Source organism: Ammospiza caudacuta, chromosome 1, assembly GCF_027887145.1.
Source record: "Ammospiza caudacuta isolate bAmmCau1 chromosome 1, bAmmCau1.pri, whole genome shotgun sequence".
NCBI classification, from domain to species: domain Eukaryota; kingdom Metazoa; phylum Chordata; class Aves; order Passeriformes; family Passerellidae; genus Ammospiza; species Ammospiza caudacuta.
The window spans coordinates 37,542,748-37,563,839 of record NC_080593.1 but is presented as its reverse complement, the minus strand read 5'-3'; the positions used below and the strand labels follow the sequence as shown (position 1 = coordinate 37,563,839).

Sequence of the window (21,092 nt, the reverse complement as noted above, 5' to 3'; positions counted from 1 at the left end):
GTTTACTTAGGCAGAGCCTAAGCCTGAACGTAATATATTTATGAAAGCATCTCTGTAAACGTCAGTCAAAAGTATAATTTCCATGCAAATAGTTATTCTAAATTTCTTTAAAATGAACTAGTTCAGGCAGGGAAATCTTGTTTACAAATTTCATATAGGAAGATGCACAGACCAGTCTCCAGTGTCCCAGTTACATTAATAATGGTATTGGATCTGACTATTAGAGACCTTTTTGCCAGTTATTTCTACCCATGCATAGTAGTTATCTGTAATTTGTAGTGTCAAGAAAGCCAAAGGGAAAAAAAAAGGAACATTATTTTATACAATAATCGATTTCTGCATTCAAAGAATAGATAACAGGTATTGGAGGAATCAATATACAGTATAAAAATATATATAATTATGACAATAATTTTCTGCTCTCAGCTAAAATAAATTGTGCTATAAAGAGAACTATATTAAAGTCAATAAAAGAGAATCATACAACTGCCAGTTGACTGATATGAAGCATCAATTTCTTGTTTTGTCCAGGAACAAGCTTCATATTCTGTCTTACAGCAGACAGATGAGTTAAATACTAATCTGGAAGGGCTAAGATAGAAAATTCTTAGCCTCCCAGTCCTTTGGGATAAATTTGTCATGATGGACATTATACTTTTCATCTAATAAAGATATTTTCAGGAAAGCTTCTTGACTTGAAATGCCTGGAGAAAAAGAACAAACAACACAGAGATATCTGTGATGTATTGGGCTTGAAAGACCCATGTAACTCAGACCTTTGTATGAATACCATATGTTCTCATCTTTTTTGGCTCTTCCCGTGGATTTAGATCTCCGTGTCATGTCTGAGTGTTCATGGATGTTACTAGACTTGACTCTAATTTTAATCAGCCTCTGGTAGAAGAGGAGGCTCAAATGTGGTGCTTGAGCAGCCCTAGCCTACACTGCTGTCTGCAGCTGAAAACCAGAATGATTACTTTGTTTGAAAATTTCTATAAAACCCATTTAATGTCATTTGGCCTCACTACTTCAAAAGGCAAATTTTAAACACCAATATCACTTTTGTAGAGGTTTCTAATTATATAAAATGCTAACATTATAACTGCCTTTAAAGCACACAGGAGAAAGCTTACTCAGATGTGACTTGGAATTTATACATGCTACATTCTTTACAGTGTTTTAAGATTCAGTCTAAAAGGAAATTATATTAGCACGAATACCTAGTTAGGAGTGCCAGGCTTCTCTGTGGAAAATATATAATGTGCAATATGCTTATTCATATACAATGATCTGGCTGAGGAAGTGCATAACCTAATAAATTGAAAACATGAGGGGACAAAGGTAATTGGTAAGCCTCACCCCTCTCTGAATCAGCTGTTGTACAGCCCTGAATTCTCTCCTGAAGAAAGAAAACGCCACTCTTAGAAGCCAAAAAGTCAGAAAATATTAACATGTGACCTCTTCTATCCAGTTGCTTAGGGTTGGAGTGCACTCGTCTGTGCGGGTCTAAGGAGATTCAATTACATAAAACCTCCTCCTAGGGCTGCCTTTATTATCACTTGCATTTTCTTCCTTTTGGTGCTTTTCCACTTCACAGGCAGAACCCAAAAAGCAATTGGGAAGACCAGGGCTGTATTCTAGAAACTACAAATCTAGCTTCTGTTCCTTGCTCAAAGAGCTCTTTAAAAATTTGACCCAGTCTCTGGGCATTATTGCTTTCACTGTGGGGTACAAAGACAGAACCTGAAGCACCTGTAAAGAATTCTAATTAGTTTCCTCTAGGAAATATCCGCAGCAGAAGTTTCTTAAGAAGCTGTGGTTATACATCTCAGACAGCACTGACTGGATATTTCAATCAGAGTCTTGACTTTCCCTTGCCTTCCTTGGCCAACATTTACCAAATGTAAATGAAAATTTTAATTAAGCTCTCATAAATTTTAATTAGGGTCTCATTTGCTCCTTAATGCTCACAAGGAAACACTTAAGACTATTTTTTGAAGTGGTATTAACTTTTAAGTTTAAATATTCTAATAATATAAACTCCTTCCAGGACATAACATGAAAATGTTTTGTCTGGAAAAAAAGTCTGAAAAACATGCATATTGGTCCAGTTTTCCAGTCTATTAACAGGATTAGCCTACAATTATAAAATTATTAATGGAAACAGGAAATAATATATTCAAACATACATTTTCATATTTCCTTTTGCAGCCTTAGATGCCAACGTCTGGCTGCATAAGTTTGAGAAATAATGAGCAAGAATACATTTCAGCAGAAAATATAAAAAGTAGATTTCCCTGAATTACCACTTATTTTGTGAATGATAATGACCTTTACTCATAGCTGACTGAAACAAATTCCTATGAGATCTAGAAAAACAAATGAGAAAATATCACATAATGCTATGGTTTTGTTGGCGTAGTGGTGTTTTGTCAAAAGTTGGACCCGATCTTGGAGGTATTGTCCAACCTAAATGGTTTTGTGATTTCTATGATTTTATGAAAAAATTAATTGTTTTGTATCTGGGTACTAGTTGAAACGTGTCTGTTCATACTGTTAAAATATATGATGTGGGGGAAAGGGTTCTGTGTAATCTTCCATGTCATTTTTATAATTGCATGTCTAGGGACTCGTGCTTTGACAGAGTTAAACAAATATTGTTCAAGCTGTGGGTATTTCACATTTGCAATGGCAAGTTCCTGAAACTTCCACTCTGCCTCTAATGAATAAAGGAAGTGCTTGAACATGTAAACCACGTCAATTTATAGAAGACAAAGCTTGAACTGGAAGATGAATTACTGCATCTCCTTGTATGTATGCTTGTCATTTCCCTAAAGAACTGGCATTAAAACTAGGATTGCACTGCAGCAATTTAAGAGCAGGTTACATAAATCACTTGTAAGTAGTGTACAAATTAAAAAATGGAAATATTTTACATTTTACACTAGTAATATCTCAATGAACTGTCATACTTTTGTGTTAAAAGACACAGTGAAACAGATTTGCTAAACTCTGTATTTAATGTCTGTGTAACTTCCATTATCAGATTTCCTGTCTCCAATTAAAAAACCCTCTAAATATTTTCCAAAATTGCTTAGCAATTGTTTTCCATTATAGTTCTGTACTCCAGTAATTTTTTTTATTTTCTTGGCTATGCTATAATTTCTTTCACTTGCTTTCTAAATTTTTCTACCTCTGATGGACTCAGAAGGTTTCATAGTGCTATTGAGGAAATTAATATTATAGACAAAATGATACCATAAGGCCAGACTATTTAAATAGCCATTTTTGCAGTTGCTCGCTTTTTTTACTGTCCTTTTTGTGGGCAAAAATACTTTAGTTTACAGTAAACTTCTAAAGCCATAACATTCTGCATAGTGTGCAATGGTTCCTACAATACTGTGGGATGAACAGAAGTATAAACTATTAAAGAATAATTCTTATAGTGACAAAATGATGGTATTTTTGATAGGAGTCACATTATAGATAGGAGAATGACCATTCATAGCTATTACCTTGGGCTCAGATCAGGTGGGCCGCTGGCAGTCAGTGCTGACAGGTACAATTTAAGGTTTTTATCCTTCCTTTTGGAGTAGTAATGGATCTCTGTTTCATGTTTGGCTCGTGAGGGGTTTGAACTGCAAGCACGGATGGGGGAATGGAAGGGTACAGTTCCTGAGGCCAGCTGCTTCAAGTTTCTCCCTAGGTGGCTTTTGCTGCTTGCAGTCTTCTTCTGCTGAGAGCTATTTGTGCTTCGTGTATCAATTGGTGAAAGGGTGCTGCTTTCTTCTTCTCCCTCCTCTTCCTCATCTTCATCTTCCACAATAGAAGGGAGTCTCTTTTTTATATTTCCATTTCCCTTGAGCTCTGTCTAAAATAACAAATAATACATAGTAATATTTGTAATACGTGTAAAATTCAGAGCCTGATATTGCAGAAACACATTTTTTCTGCTGTTCATTCTGGAACAAACCCAGACCTAACACAGCTTTCATTTCTCATTAGAGAGAGCAGCTTTTGTAACTTATCCACACCTTCAGCTATGGCTGTATGTGCAGATATAAGAAAAATACAAATTAAAAAAGGTCACTCGTGATGCAGTCAGCAAACCCACTGCAATATGTTTTCTTACCAAGAAAGAGTACACAACTAGTTCTTACAAGCCATTTGCCATATGTACACTTGAGAAGATTAATTTTGTTTAGCTGAGGCATTATTTCTTGAATGTTATGCTACCGGAATCTGGGTGGTCCATAGAAGAGATCTGAGGCTGGTTATTCAAATAATACCAATTTTTCACATGGAACTTTTTATAAAGTATAAATGGCATTTGCATCAGTCAGCTCAAGCCCAATGGTCTCTGTGTCCTTCTAAATTTTTGTAACTGAAGTAATTGCTGGGATGATAGACAGATGATAGATAGACTTTTCAGTTCACTCCAAGTCCTGGTAATGCACCAATAGTGTGATGGTTTCAGCTTCAGAGCTGAGTCATCAGAAAGCAGAGCTATGTCTGGTTTTGAAAAAAAAATGCAATTTAGATGCTTGATGTTGGAATCATGGAAATTTAGAGCCAACATAGACCTGTGGTCTATAATTTATGTATTAATTAAAGCACAATGTAGGTGATCAATGGTTTTTTTGGAGTAACAAAGTATGCTGATCATGAGTGCTGACGCGTGCCAACATAGACAAGATCAGACCTTAACTCAGAAATTGTTCCATTTATTCCCATGGTACAACTTTCTCTGTATTGGTAGAAGGTGAATGGCCTAAGGCAGACTCAGGTTCTAGGTCAAATTAACAAACCAAGTGCAACTTCATGGTTTCAAAGGGAGTTGTTGTTTTTAAATTTTTTTACAGGCTAGTCTTCTTAATCAAGCTTGATTAAGGCACTGTTAGCTTTAGATAGAAAACCTCAGATGACCCTGCACAGTCAAAAATCCCACGTTCAGGCCAAGTGAGATTGGCTGGGTGAAAATACAGATTTGGGGAATTTATCCAAATATTCTAAGCCCCTATTAGCATCTGTCTAAATGTTCTGCAGCATAGGTTTAATTCTGTTACAACACACTTTTGTTGAATGTAAGCTTTTCTCTTGGTATGTGTTGACAGATTTAGTAGTATCTTTTAATTTGAGGTATATATGAAGAGGTAAGAATTCCAAGTTTTGACAGAAGGCATGTCTTTATAATATAGAAAAGCCTTGTCATCAACTGTAGTAGTCATTCAAAGGCTGTTATGATGATTTACCTGTACAGGACCTGGCACTGATACTGCCTATACTCTACAGAGAACGAGTGTTACCCATATTCAAAACTTTGCCTTGGGTAGCCATGTATCTAAAATGTAGTTGCTATAGGAGGATATTCAAATTTAGCACCTGGGAAAAAATGATCATAAGCTGTTACTCATAAAATGGGCAGTGGCAGAACTATCTGCAGGATGCTATTTGAATTCTCATTCTGAAAAAAATTGAAGTCTGTTTTCAAGAAGGAAAGGAAGGAGTTTGTTCTGGTTATAATTATGTGCATATTCAAAGTGAAGCTTGGCATAATTAAAATGTGATCAACATACCTGGGATAGTGTAGGCTTGTTGGATAATTTTGATATTACCTGCAAAAAACAAACCAAAGAGGTAGGAAGTATGTACATCTGTACAGTTTGGATTCCAACGGGATACAAACATCTAAACAAAAACATTTATGTCAATACAAGAAAAGACACTCATGATAAAATGGCTGTATTAAATTAAATGATGACATAACACTGAACTAAGGATAATCCTTGCAAACAGGTGCTGTGAGAGTAAAAAAACATTGTTTCATCTTAAATAAAAAGCGAGGTAATAAAAAATAAATTATTTTACTTTAATAAAAAGTAAATCAAGACTCCAAACCTGCAAATAAATGTAGATGTATGAAAGCATGGCTGGTAGATTTCAGTGCTGGTTTGGTGGAAGTGCAGGAGCAAGTACTCTACTTTGGCCCTGCTCAGCTTTAACTCCTGTGCCAGCCTAGTCTGTATGTGAAGATGAACTGTCTCCAGCATCTTTGAGGAATTCACAAAAGCAGTGGTGAGACTGAAGCAACTAGGAGCAAGATAGTCCTGAGGGAGAGTTGTCCAACCTATTCAAGACCCTAATATTTTCTTTTCTTGAATTACACAGAAAGTAAAACAAAAGAAAGGGAAAAATAAAAAAAATTATGCAACTTTCAAGAATAACTACTTCTAATAAAATCCACTGGAACTGCTGAGTTGTGAAAATTCTGTTGTGAAAATTCTGCTGTTTATTTGAATGGTCATACATTGACTGTGGGCAAGTCTCTGGCAGCCTATATACTATATTTATAAATATTTCAGTCTGCCAGGTAAAATTTTGATAGATTTTCTTCTCCTTTCCTAAAACCACATATCAAGGCAAAAAGTGCTGTAACCCATCAGTCAATTAATTTTTCTCCAAACATAGGTAGAAGTTAGGCATTTCTGAAAGTCATTTGAATGTCTCAGTTTGTTTGACAAATGTCTTCAGAACACCTAAATATTCAAATTTAGGCACAGATTTGAAAATAATAATTTGCTTAGCTTTATATTTCTTTATTTTGTTCCAATTCTTTCAGGTTAACCTAAAAACTGTTTTGTAGTGAGGGTACTAGTAGTGGTATATTATACTAATATAGAATATTTAAGTTTTTGTAAGCAGAAATCCTACTCCACAAAATCCAGGCCAGTGGCAGGTGTATCATTAAATGTAGAAATACTAATACTAATAACTGCCAAACAGAGCAACTGCAGTAATGAGGGTATGTAAACAAAATAACTGCTGTGTTCTTACTGAGTTAGAGTACTAGGTGATATTAGCAGAGAATGAGATGTCAGATACTGAAATCTCATAAGTGGCATTTTAATCTATGCCAACTGAAAAATCAATATCTTCAAGATTCAGGATGAGAGGAAACTAGAAATGTGCTAAAATATTAAAGTCAGGATTAGGAAGTACTACTTGCCTTCTTTGCACATATGCTTAAAATATTAGTTCAAAATTGTGCCCAGAATTCTGGGACATCAGTTTGCTTGGCTTCTAGGCACAGCAGGAATGTTAAATAGCAGCCTTAATTAAAATTCCAGGCAAATCCAAAATATTAGCAGCTTCACAAAAAACATCTCAGAAAGTATGCATTTTCCTGCTGATGGCTTTAGAAGTGACTTGTCACTTGTAATTTGTAAAGCGGGTGAAGATTTCTCTCACTTTTTGTTTCAATGTTGCTGTTTTTCCCTCCTGAATACTTGTTAATCCTGACTGTACATCTTGAAAACACAGACAGACAAAGAAATCATTATGTGGGTTTTAAGCTGTATGACCGGTTGCTAGCACTGTGCCCCTGCTCCTGGGCCTCCGTGCTGCTCCTCAGCACAGGAGCCACAGGCACGCATCGGTGCCTCTCTGCTCTGCGTCACCCTGCCTTGGCCACTGCAGCAGGGGGAAGCTGCCTGCGCAGCAAACGGGGTCAGCGGCAGCACTTGGTTGCCTTGTGACCTTCCCAAGAGAAGGGTAAAGGAATTTTTGAAGGCAGGTTGTTTTTTGCAAGGAGACGAGGGAGTGCTCTCAGGAGGCCGTGTAGCAGAAAAGAAGACTAAGTACGAACATGGAGCCCACGATGTGAGAAGCTGCTTATCAGACTCCTCCTGCTCCCCCAAACAACCTCCTTTAATCCACTGGGGACTATTTATTCTAAAATATCTATATTTTCAGACTGAAACTATGGAACAATAAACTATGGACCCATAAGCTATCTTTCCCATAGAATAAACTCCACAGTAAAAAGCTTTTTAATTGCTTCTGTATAGATACACAGCAGCCATACTCATTGCCTGTCCTGCACACACAACAGGGGCCTGGGCTTTATGGCTTAGTAGCTGAAAGCTGGCAAAAGAAACTAATCTGTGCCCAGAGAGAATTCTCAAGGATTTTGCTTCTAAACTGGTTCCAGCACCTCCTCTCTGTCTCTCCCTCCAGTCTCAAAGAGAAGAGATGAAAAAGAACTTGGACAAAGCCAGTCCAAGTGCAGTAAATTAGAAGCCCTCATTTTGCACACAGCTTTATCTTTGTAAAATTGTAGTATCAGAGTAAATAATTAGGAGGTGTTGCCCTAGTTTCTAGGACACTAAAACCTTTTATTTAGGGCAACACACTAGAGCTGTCTTCTATAAAATGCTCCATTTTCTCCTTATGCCAAGAGTGTGCAAATACCTCATATGCCTGCCTTTTAAAAGAAGTACAACTCTTAAAGGATAAGGGCTGCTGGAAGAAAAAACACAGATATTTAACTTGCTGTGCACTGAGAAAAAACGAGAAAGATTGATGTTAGCATGACTAATGTGAAATACAGTCAAAGAGCCTAAGTAAAGTATCATTTCAGCCCTGGTTTCTCTTTATGTCCTGTGAAACCAGCTATAAAATTTAATTTTACAAGACAAAACAATAATAGATCATGTACCAAAAGTAGACTCATAAAATTCTTCCATGTATGGAATCACAAATCTAGAATCTTCCAAATTTTTAATATCTTAATACAAAGATTTTAAAATTTCAGTAATCCTTAACATTGCTCATTACAAGCACAAAAAGAACATTTCTCCATCTGAAAACACAAGTGGTTTGCTGTTGAAAGCAGTGGTCTGAAAATTTTTTCAGTGTCAAGAGGCAGTAGTCATTTGTAAAGAATCTCTACCAGGAACTGGGACCAGCTCAGGTAATTAGCTATACAATGATTGAAGAAGAATTCCAATGATAAAACCCTATAGAGAAAAATATAGAGACACAGCTAAATTGGAGGCTAATTCATTATATGTCCAGTCAGTAAGTTTGCATGCTGGGGCCCAATAGAATGTTACCCATGTTTGCTGGTCTGAATCTTGTTGCATTCACAAAAAGTAGGAATAAAAATAAAAACATAATTTCACTTATTTTATTGTAATCTTTGGTACTAAAACACATGAATAATTCTTTATACTGAGGAGTCAAAAGGATAAAATACATTTTCAGGAAAGGATTTGAAATCAAACTGGAGTATCAGTGTTCTTGGTCAGCATGCCGAAATGGGAAAAGCCCATTTAGTAGCACTGGCAGGGTGGGCAAAAGCCCCAAGAGTGCACGCCAGAGGTTCTATTCTTTGCAAATTCACTGTAGGGTATTGGAAAATACACAAGTACAGAACAGGAGATTATGGTACTGCTGCAAAACCTAATGCCTCACATGTGCTCAGGCCTCAGTTTTCTGTAATTAGGAAATTTTAAATGAAATATCACAAGTCCTCTAAATCACAAAACACTTAATCACGCAGAAAGAACTTGTTAGATATAATTGTTTTATACTGAGCAATTTGCCATCCCCATCCCCTTTGTGTTTTTATTTTTTTGTTTTCTTTTTAAGACTTTCTATTGTTCATTGACTTGTTTCTGTATTTTCACAGGGTTATTCTTATCTCTCTTAATGGACAGATAAAGAAAGAGTATTTTGTGTAAGAAGGTGTTTCCAGCATTCTCATAATGCAGACTACATTGAATAGGCAGCAAAAGTTGAACAGCAGATCTGACACAGGTGTTTTGTTCGGGAGAGACAGTAAATGTGAATTGCCATAAACTCTGCAATCTCCTGTTAAGTTGCTGTCCTGAGAGTTTTGCTTCTTTGTAATTAACTTGTGTAGTTGGTACAAATGTTCTGTAACTGACTGCTTGTGGTTAGCTCTGGATAGTTTGGATAGTTTTCATTTTTTTTGCAATTGAATAGTTTCTTGGTTAAAAATTCTCACATGAGCTTTTATATTTGGTGTTCAAGTTTACTTTTCATGTATTTCTTTAAAACCTGAATGTTAACCTCACTGCATTCATTTTTTTAAAATTATACTTTAATTATTTCATTAGCAATACAGGATATATTGCATTTCTTGTTAAAAAAAGATTATAAAGAAAGCCAAAGTTAATATTTCTGCCACTTTTGCCACATTAAGAATAAATAAATGGGAAGTGTGGATGGTATAATTAGTATTTTTTACTTCTATATGCTTACATCCCTTTTCTGCACCCCAAAGCAGGAGAACAAATTAGGGTCTCAGCTGCTCTAAAAATGCATCTTTCACAGTCAATCTGTAGCTCTGTAGCAGTAAGAATTAAAAAAAAAAAAAAAAAAAGAAAAAAAAAGAAAAAAGAACAGCCTATCAATAAGATGAAAAAAAACAAAAGAAGGAATTGTTAAAACAGACAATAGACCTGGCACTGACTGTACTGTCTGGCAGGTTGTATTTTTGGAAAAGCTTTCAGATTACTGCAGAAAAAAGATATGGTTGAGAAAGCTTGTTAATACTCCTACAGTTTGATTACAGTCAAGTAAAGACTTACATAATAGGAACTACAATAAAGGCTAACACCTTCCAAAGCAATAAAACTTATATGCTTAACTTCAAGCAGCTCTAAAGTTTTAAACACAAATATTTGCATGATTGGCCCTGGATTGATATTCTGCTAGACTCCTCAATTTGAGGCTGTAGATACAGTGAAGGAGTTGTGTTTTATTGTTAGCTTTATCTTTAAATGAAACTTCATACTAGTATTTCTGTAAATTTGTATATCTAACTTCAGAGAGTGTCTTGAAAAGAACAGAGTGGGACAATGAAGTGGATATTTCAGAATAATCTCCTGTTTAATTTATTACTGCCAATTGCCTATTTGTACATATTCCCAAAGCTGGCCAGGTGTTTTGTTAGCACTCACAGCTCAAATGAGTGAATGAGTGCTAGCAAGTGCCTCCCTGAGGATTGCAGTATATCCATGGAGAATTTTTAAGAAAATTGCTTGAATTCTTTGAATTAGCATGACATAAAAAGGAACTCAGTAATAGAAATCCAGTATCAGTTTTGGACAATGGTGGAATGAACAGTGAACATAGTGTGATTAGCAATGGACTCTGCCTCTGAACGCTTGCTATCTCGGCAGCGCTCTACTGTGTATACAGTATATGTGTATAAAATGTATGTATATATTTATTATTACAATCATGTTAGTATTTGCCATTGTTTGAATTCACTGAATGTTTTCGGTGATATGGTAAACAATAACATGATCATAATAATATAATGTAATTTATGTCTTGGATATCAGATCTATTTTCAGCACAACTGTATTTGCACTTATGTAGGCTGGTTTTGTAACTCTGGTTTTACTGGGTAGAAGTAAAGATTATTAAAAAGAAAAATATGCAGATATTTTTGATATAAGTAAAACTTTGGCTGAATTTGTACATAAATAATTTTTGTTTTCATATGCTTTCGTATCTTTGAGCAGAATGGTGGGTCTAGATGACCTTCAGAGGTCCTTTCCAAGCTCTGCTATTCTACTGCTATGTTATGTTTAAAGAAAAGTTGCACTAAAAACATTACCAGTTCAAAACTGAGAACACACACTTGCATCAATGTAAAATGCCAGTTTGATACACAACTTGCACAGATTATAGACAGTTTTCTCAAAGACTACACTACATTTAGTTTTACACATTTCAGCGTGTATCCTGAGGTTATGAGGACTCTGCAAGTCATGTAGAAATGTCACCACATAAGCCACTCTGACAGAACATTAGATATCAAGATAGTCTCTGCCCTCAGAACTAATGTTTTTATAGAAGATATTGTGGTACTATAATTTTCTTCATTAATTAGTACTATATTAGCCGGAATAATAAAAGGACAAGTTATTGTAGAAGAGCTTCTAAATTTAAAGTCCCCAATGAATCAGTGCTTTATCAACACAAAATAAAAGGAATAATAATACAAAAAAATTTAAAAAGAATCCACTTTCCAAATTGATATAATTTAAAGTTTAGCTATATTAGGATTAATTCTATTTTCCATTTTCACAGTGTGGAGACAAAGATAATATTAATATTGTAAAAGTAATATTATCATGTTCCCTAAGGCACTCTGAGACATATTGGAAAAAAGTTATCCCCTAGCATGCCTGTCTAATTAAAATAGAAATATGGTTAGATTTCAAGGCAATACTCTGAAAGCCAGGAGCTTTTCCCGTCTAAAATTCTGTTTGACACAGTGTTTTATACCCTCCTCATACAACCATCTAGAAACATCAATAAGCTGCTTTGCTAGCCTGGATTTTTTTCAATGTGTTACCCTCGGGTTAAGCTTTATAATCTGATGCAGAATGTAATAATCCCAGGAAGCTGAATGAATGGGACTGGAGAGTACTCAAAAAGAATCAAAAGCTAAAATTAGAAGTAAAATTTCATCACTTATTTAAACATGTTAATTCTGGTTACTATGAAATTCTTTTGTATTTGTCAAGAAAGTGCTAAGGTCTACTTGTGAAAATCTTTTAATAAATAATGTAAAGCTTTTAATAAATACTAAAAGGCTCATAATTCCTGTCTCTTAATCCATTCACAAAAGCAAAAGAGTTGGAATTTGGGGATGAGTCACATATACCTAACATAGTCCCAGACTAATGTAAATAGGTTAATTTCCTCCCATCCTCTTTGTCCTTTTCCATATCTTCTGTGATTCACCCTTACAGTGAATTGGCCACTTGTTTTAGGTGCAAAATGGGAAAGATGTCTAAAAATCCAGAAAAAAATTTAAAAAATATTAATAGAAAAGATTTTATAATTGCTGAAATAAGTTGTGATGGGATGAATCTTCTAACTGGAAAATGACCACAAATCAGCAGAATAAATTACTAGAGACAAAACCAGACAGTGTAGGTGTCTGTGTCATTATTTTCAAAAATATTAGAATAACTGAAGGCTACAGAAATGAAACGGGAGATTATTAGTGAAAAAAGATTCTTCAGGTAAAGATACTAGGAAAGAAAAAAGGCCAACCAGTCTATCTTTCTTGAATTACATGTTTCTTCGTTGCCTTATTTCTCAGCAGCCTACCATATTGAAGAATATATTAGAAACACAACAGTGAGGTGATTGTCTTGAGAGGTACCGGGGGGAAGAGGTGGCTCAGAGGCACACATCAGGCTCACCTGTAACTGCTAGAAAAAAAGCTTTATGAGCTACCAGACCAGAAAAAAAGGCATCAGACTGGCCTGCACTATAGTTTCAGGTCAGCCTTGCTCCCGTAGTAAATGAAGAAGTTAATTGTCAAGCTGAGGGTCTGGAGAAAGAACTGACTGTAAACCTGCACAGGGAGGAGGCTATTACAGCACATTTCCTTGTTTGAAACAAGCATCCAACTCAATAGCCAAAGACCCACCAAAACATACTTACTGCTGTGAATACGGGTAGGAGACCTATGGAATGTTTTGCAGAGAGCTATTGGACAGAGCTCATTCCCAAAATACATTGCATCCATTTAATAATAAAAATGAAGTGTAAAATAGGTGAATGAACTGCTTTGATTTTGTTTGTTTTTTGCCAGTGCTCACACCCATGTACATCTACATGACTTGTTCCATAGGAATAAAGAAGCTGAGCTCATTGTGTGAGTGCTGCCTTGTTCAGCAATAGAATAACTATTTTTTTTTTCTTGTGAAGAGAAGAGAGAGAGAGGGGGAAGTAGGAAAAAATTCCAGATCGTCCCAGAAGTATAAATGAAAAATCTGAGTAGCTTGTAAGACGTGAGAGCCCTGAGTTATATTTGACAGCAACCCTAATTGGAGAGTAGTCCGTGCACAGAGGCAGGTAAGAGACCTACTCCAATGAGCATAACAGGAATCAAAGTTAATTATATGTTACCAGTTTTAAAATTAAGTTTTTGACAGTATAAGGAGCACCTTCATTCCTACACTATAATCACTGAGAACTTGAGAAGTTTATAGGCTCCATATCAAGAGGTAAAAAGGAAAAATTAATATATGTTGTCTTTCAGGCAGAAGCAGTGGCTGTTCAGCCACCAGTCACTTAGGGCTTCCACCAGAACAACCAGAGCAAAGGGAACCATGTGCATGGGGAGGAAAGAGAAAGGCCATAAACAGTTGGTTCACAGTTTATTTTAGTTGTTTGTAGGGTTTTGCTTTTTGAATAATCTAGATACTAATAATCTAAATACAAGACTTCCATTGCTTTAGGTGATTTATTCAATTCTATATTCTATCTGTTGTAATAATTGCATAGAAACACAAAACCTGGCATTGATTGGTCTCTTATTCTGCAAGATTTGTACTTACTGACAATAAACACCAGCGAGTTACAGCTGCAATAATAATACATGATCCTCTACCAGACAATCTCCTGACAAAGATGGGTGCTTAATATGCTCTAATCATATTTAAAAATTAGAAGTTTTCATCAAATTTATCCAACCCTACTGTTAAAAAAGGACTGATTGACTTTTTTAAGGTAAACCACTTCATTTTACATAGCTGCTAGGTGTTGTGAAAAAAACATCTCCTCTATTAAAAAGTTGGTTGGAATTATTTGGGAAATGTTCTATGAAAATTACTTATTATTAAAAATATTTTGCAACTTTTGACTGTCATACACGTGTGCAGGAAGAACTGGGTTCTAGGCTGGAGTAGAGGAATAGTGACTAAGTATGGCAGCACAGTAAGAGCTGATTTGGAAATTAATTTTTTCAATGCATGACTTTTATTATAAACACTCAGGTAATGCCCATGAAATAAGTTGGTTTGGGTTTTGTTTGGTTTTTTTTTTTTTTTCTTTTTACTTTGAAAGTTAAACTCATCAATAAGTGTGGCATTCACAATCTTTGAACAGAGAGACATAATTCTCTCTCTCAGGGGTTTTTCTGGGAGAAGCACAGAGACAAGAAGAGAAAAACAATTATCTCTACTTGCTGCTCCTGTTGTTTTGCACTTGTGGAATGTGTTAGGAAGATTGTTTACCTGAAGTGATTTGTCTGTTGGATTCTGCTGAGGATTATTTTTTTTCCTTGGCCAATTGGAAAAAGCTGTGTACTGACTGTCGGGAGACAGTCACAAGTTTTCTTTAGTACTCTTTGTAGTATAGTCATAGTATCGTATAATGGAATATAATATAGATTAATTAAGCAATTGTTCAGCCTTCTGAATCAATGGAGTCAGATGCCAATCATTCCCTGCATTGGGGGCACCCTGCTTTTCGATAAATAAGTAATCATGTGACTGCTTCTATCAGGTTTACTTATCTCATAAAACTTGCCAAAGTTAGAAACAACTTTATAAAAAAAAACAACTTTTTTTTTTCTTAATGTTTATAGAGTAGCAAATATAAGTTGTTTGCTTCGTTAAAGTGAAATACTATTTTCTATGCAGACAATCAGTGCATTAAAAAAATCTGAAATGTCACACTACTTTCAATGCTGATTCATAATAGATAATCAAATATATAATTGAAAGTGTTATTGCTATATTGGAAAACAGCATTCATAAATTCAGATTACCTATAGTAGAAATCTAGATCTAGAAAATGCATGACTAAACAGGCAAGAATGAATTTCTGTCAAATATGTAATCTACTAGCTGAAAACCAAAGAGTGGCAAGGCAGGATTTAATCTCAATTTTGTGCTTGCATTCAAAATATTTTTTGCTATTCATTTTCTGACAACAAGGGCAATGCCAACAGTTAGAACAAAGAAAGATAAAAGTCTTCAAATAAGCAGCTAAAATGACATGGAGAGGAATTACTCCTATGCTTTTAAAATACTTAAGGCTTAGCTCGAATGAACCAGAAAGCTCAGTATATTTTAGATTAGAATTTGTAGACATTTTTCTTCCCAAGCTGTGCCCTCTATTGTGTCCACCAGAGCTTAGAGCTATTTTCACCTTTACAAACAATTATTTGGTCAGTTGTCAGATTTTCCAATACAAAATGAGGAGCATCCCTTGGAATTTCTTAGATATTGCTAATAACAACCTGAGCTCTATTATATTAAAAATTCCTCACAACTCAGTCATTAAAATTTAATAAATTCTAAACACCAGCCTCCTCAAAGGACAAGAATTAATCTCTATTTGTAAGATAATGCTTTCCAGAGGGAAGATGGGGGCAGATTCTTTGGCTTTATCGCTTCTTGGTTGCTAGATTGCCTTTTAAAATGTATTTGTCTATTTATTTATTTTATTATCAAGGAGCCTGGCTAAGGTGCACTAAGACTCCATGTTCTCTACTGAAGAAGGAATCTACCACATTTTCATGAAACCTTGTCCTTATGTTGCATTTACACGGCAATGCGCTGATTGAATCAACCCTTCCTCATGATTCACAGAGAGAGTGTTTTCATTTTAGAGAACAGCTTCCTCTTTGGGGAGAGGGGAAGGAACAGCTTTTCTAGGAGCCAGAACACTACTTTTAAGCCTACAAAAGGAAAAGCAGATTCTTATTAATTGTAAGTCCTATCTACAAACAGAGATTTTTAGCTCTCCAGGAATATAACTTTTTGAAAATGACTCACATCGATACAGCTTTAGTGAGACAAAGATTGTGCCTGCATATGCCTTGTCTTCCTTTGGGACTAAATTAAAGCTTGATGGTATAGGTTTTTATCAGTGTGACTCTAACCAGCTTTTTATTTTTTTTAATCTGAAAAATTTTGTCTACACTGTAAATTATTTTGTGCGTATATAAGAAATAATTAGAAACAATAAACTCTCCCGAAGCCCACAAAGATATTGTCAAACATTTACTTATTCTGAGTTCTTCACAGCATATTCATAGGATAATTCAGAGTTATGAGCAGCTGCTGCTACTCTCTGAATGCATCAAATAACACATTTTCCAGGGGTGGTGGATAACAAAATAATTTCCAGTTTCTGTCATATTAATCTATGGGTATAAGATGTATCCACATACCTTTCCAGAGCCCTCTTTTGAGTGCTCAATTTTATCAAATCAGATATGGGTCATTCTCACTGCCTAATACATATGAAATCTGTAATTCATAGTGAAAAATTATACAGATAGGGTGAGGCATGTGTCAAAATCTGTGTCACTCAGCAAACTATTTCCTTACTATGACAACATAGTCACAGACCTAGATAAATTGGTAGAAATGGGTGAATCGTTTTAATGTCAACTCCAGCTACCAGAAAGATTATTATTTTCTAACTGCCCCTAATATTTGAATACATTTAAAACCACAGTTGCTGGTTTATTGATCAAAAGGAGGCAAAGAAAGTAAGGGGAAGAATAAGCAAAATCAACAAAAAGTCTCGTCTCCTAGTTCACAGCTTGCTGTGATGAAAATGTATAAAAAGATGGCAAAATAGCACTGCTAGTGTAGCTGAACACAATGGTTTAAATAATAAAACAATAACTCTTGGCTTAAGAGTTATCATGAGGAATTGTTCAAACTCTATCTCTCTGATTCTGTGTCTGTTTCTCTACCTTTTACTCATTACAGCCTGAAAGAGTTGTCTGCTCCTATACTTGAAATCTGGGCTTTCCTCCCAAGATTGCTAAACTCTTTCAGTCTATAATCAGACAGTTGCAGTTTCTACTGGTAACTGGGACAGCTGGTTGCATCTCCTCATTTTACTGGAAAGGGACACAACTATGGAAGTCCTTGAGCCTTTTCCACAGTCATACCTTAATTGGAGTTTAGTGCAGATGAACCACATCATTATATATCCTGTTAGACTTGCAAATGAATGAAGGAAACAAATTTAAAATATTTCCTGTTTGTGTAGGTGGGGAGGATATGCAATCTTCCAAGTATACAATTTTGACACTTTAAAAGAAGGACACTACAAATGATTTCTGACCCCCTTTTTGTCCATATTTTTCTAATTCAGTTCAAATCTCTGATTCAATTTTAATCAGAGCAATGAAGGTGGAAAGAGGATAGTGAACAACCAGGAATAAATTCTTATTCCTTCTCAGGATTTTAATGCTGGCTTTAAGTTTTAATAAATCTTCAACCTACAGTAGATTTTATGGACTTTGACTGAAAATGCAAAAACATTTTAGGTCAAGACTGAAATACAGCTCATAAGTCATAGTGGAGAAATTCATGTTATTTCACCCTGCAGTTCACCTGACCCTAAATACTGCTGATGATTAATTTTAAGTATTAAATTCACATTTGGCTACAGATTTACAGTCATTTAAAACATCCAAGAAAAAGAGAGTGAGAAACAGACTTATTCAAATGAATAGATCTACTGTTTAACTATGGAAAAGTTCTCAAAACTAAAAAATCCCATAAAGAAATTGCAGATACTCTCAAAAGTAAAATCTGCTTATATTAGGGAGAGGGAATTCAGATACAGCGGTCTAGCTGACAAAGCTCTCCCATAACACCATTCCTAAGTGCTGTATTTAAAAAAAAAGCCAAAAAGAAGCAAAAAGCCATATTAACACACCCACAAACTCTACATCTGAAGACTTCTTACTTTCCTCTGAGAGTAACCATCAGATAACTCCAATTTTTTCTGTTTGCAAGGATATCCCAGCTGAAGCAAAGACAGGGTACTTTCCTGCTGAAGAAAAGTGAGTGCTTGACCAGGAACACTTGCTACTGACATAGATATCTGTCCTCATTTTTGAACCCTGTTTTTGTGGTGGCACAATTTTTGGCTGCCTTATTTATGCTGTTTATCCTTATTGGTAAGTAAAATGGTTGGAAAAGAAATGAGGTGTTCTATTGCAAGAGAAGTAGTAGCTGAGGGGATAGTTAAGCAGAGGATGTAGGCAAAAGTGACACTCATAATCTGTCTTGGATTTTGTTTATCTGCCTGTGACACTGGGTGTTATTCCATGTCAGGATATTTTTTCCTTTAATTTTAAGGTAACAGATCATACAATGAAAATATGGAATAGATTCAAAACTGCTCTAAATATTTTCTACTTTAAAGCAGAAAAGTTACTTGGATGTGTCCCACATGACTTTAAATCCCTCACAGAGCCTGAAAAACACTCACCTTTAAGGCTGCTGTAGGCTCGCTCTCAGCAGAGAGTCCCTACATCACCCAGCTGACTTTAATTGGCCACAGTTGTCCCTGAATTTATAAAACCTGAATGCAGCTGAGAGGGTGACCCCCAGATTTGTCACCATACAGAAAAGCATGAAGCAACGCATTGAGGGGATCCATCATGTTCCATGACAAAACTGTAGTGGGGAATGAAATAATCTTCAAACCCTATCTTTGCATGGAGTTTTACTCCTTTTCGGATCAAATATTCCTCCCTGAGGGAAAAGTGTTAAACAAACTGATCACCAGGCTCTCAGAACAGCTGTGTAGTCTCAGCTGCTGTTTTCAGCAGCAGGAAGTTTGGAGACATTTCAAGAGACAAACAAATGAGATACCCTGGTTATTTTCCTCTCCAGAAGTACACACTTATATATGGGCTCCTTTCTGCTGCAATGGTTTAATAGAGTGTTGCTGTGGAAACACTGGCACCAAAGTGCACCTAATAGGAAGCTATGTAGAAAAATCAGCACATATATCAAGCTCATTGGGTTTTGCACTGAAAAATACTTTGGTGCACTCTCCCTTGGCATTATATTTGTCCCTTGTTTTGAGAGTATCCTAGTGAAAATTGATGTTTTTCTAATGTTACTTCTCTCTGTGTTAGGAGAAGAACACAACAGAACAAACACCTGAACTGTTAAACACCAAATGGAAAGTTTAGCTATAATTGTCTTTGAGCATTCATGTGATAAAGTCAGAAAAAGAGACATGTCATAAAAGCTTTTCTATTAAAACTATTAAAACCCAAATGTACATATTTTCTCTATAATAACGAAAGTAATCATATAATCAGTGAAATTACTTTGGTGAGTCTGTACTGAAGCCTTTCAGGAGTGCTTTATCTGGAATTTCTTCTTGTTATGTATTTGCTTGGGGTTTTTGTTTGTTTTACATTTTTTTTCAAAAATAAAATACTCGTTTAAGTGGAAAAGCACACTTTAATTGCAGTGTATGGGAAACAACTGTTTTTCATTTTCAGTGTGTGTGATGACATTCTTTACTAAAAGTGATAACCAATGATGTATGAAATGAGTGTTCATTAGGCTGGCACATGAGCTTCTACAAAAGGTATGGCTAAAACCCTTTATTTGGACACATAGCTTACATAACTATGACTTATTTTTAGACATAAACAAAAAAATATTAAAAAACCAAAGAATTTTTTTTCATGGATGATGTCATGGAAAATGAGAAGCATAGAAGTCTTTGGATATTTATGATCTGACCAACTGATAAAAAATTAAAATAGGTAATATCTGAATTATCAAACAAATGGAATCAGCGGTTCCTTCAACACAATTTACATATTATGTCTTTATTGTGGCAAAATTATAAGAAATTACTGAGGTATGTGAAACACCTGAAAGATTAGAATAACTGCAGAGACCTTTAAAGATACTTACATCACTTTCATGGCCTTCTCTTAGATTGTAAGTGAGATCATGCTGGATGTCTTCAACGAACTTGTGAGCATACTCTGGGTACAGGTCAAGCACTTCAAAGAGACCTTTGAGTATAATACATTGGAGGTCACAATATGTTAGAGCTTTAACATCTGCGTTTGTTTTAATCACTTGATCCCTAATGGATAGGTTTGCTCCAATTAAATCTCCTTTGCCTGAAAGAGAATACAAAAATAATTATATTCAAAGCTTAAATTCTTTACTTTTTTGAATCATAAAGTTGTTTGATATAGTGGTATACCTGAACCTGAAATCCCATTGTTATTAATACCTTTTTTAATTAATATTACGTTAAAGGATCATAGACTAATTTTTTTCCTCTTTTTGCAGGTGCAAACTTAGACACAATTAATTGGAGGTACAAAAACTAATTTCCAGACAGGTAACTGGCTGATTTAAGGGAGCAATAAATTAAATATGTATAAAATGAAGATTTACACCAGTAACTAATAACAAGTGCAATTATTTTTCAAAAAAGATGTTGTCAGGTGTTTTTGTGGTGTCTTAAAACATGCAGGTGTTAAGGTAGCATTTTAACATTTCTGTCAAAAGAAAAAAATGCTTAAGAAAGAATTCTTGTGCTGGTTTTGTTTTCATTTATGGGCAAGACTGCCTTAGAGCACTGTGACTCTATTAGAAACCTCAACTGACCATCGGTTGAGGAGCACAAAATTTTACAATTAGAAGTTTCCATAAACATCTGAT

The 21,092-nt window shown here is 35.3% G+C and overlaps 1 protein-coding gene across 1 annotated transcript in view; it reads right to left on the bottom strand.

Moving 5' to 3' along the window:
* The window catches only part of KCNH8 (potassium voltage-gated channel subfamily H member 8), a 175,687-nt gene that overhangs the window by 13,105 nt on the left and 141,490 nt on the right, over positions 1-21,092 (bottom strand). The window contains exons 11-13 of the mRNA XM_058809446.1: positions 20,328-20,542; positions 5,577-5,615; positions 3,516-3,871 (exon numbers count right to left, since the gene is read on the bottom strand). Coding sequence (XP_058665429.1) covers positions 3,516-3,871; positions 5,577-5,615; positions 20,328-20,542 — 610 coding nt within the window. The remainder of the gene's footprint in view (positions 1-3,515; positions 3,872-5,576; positions 5,616-20,327; positions 20,543-21,092) is intronic.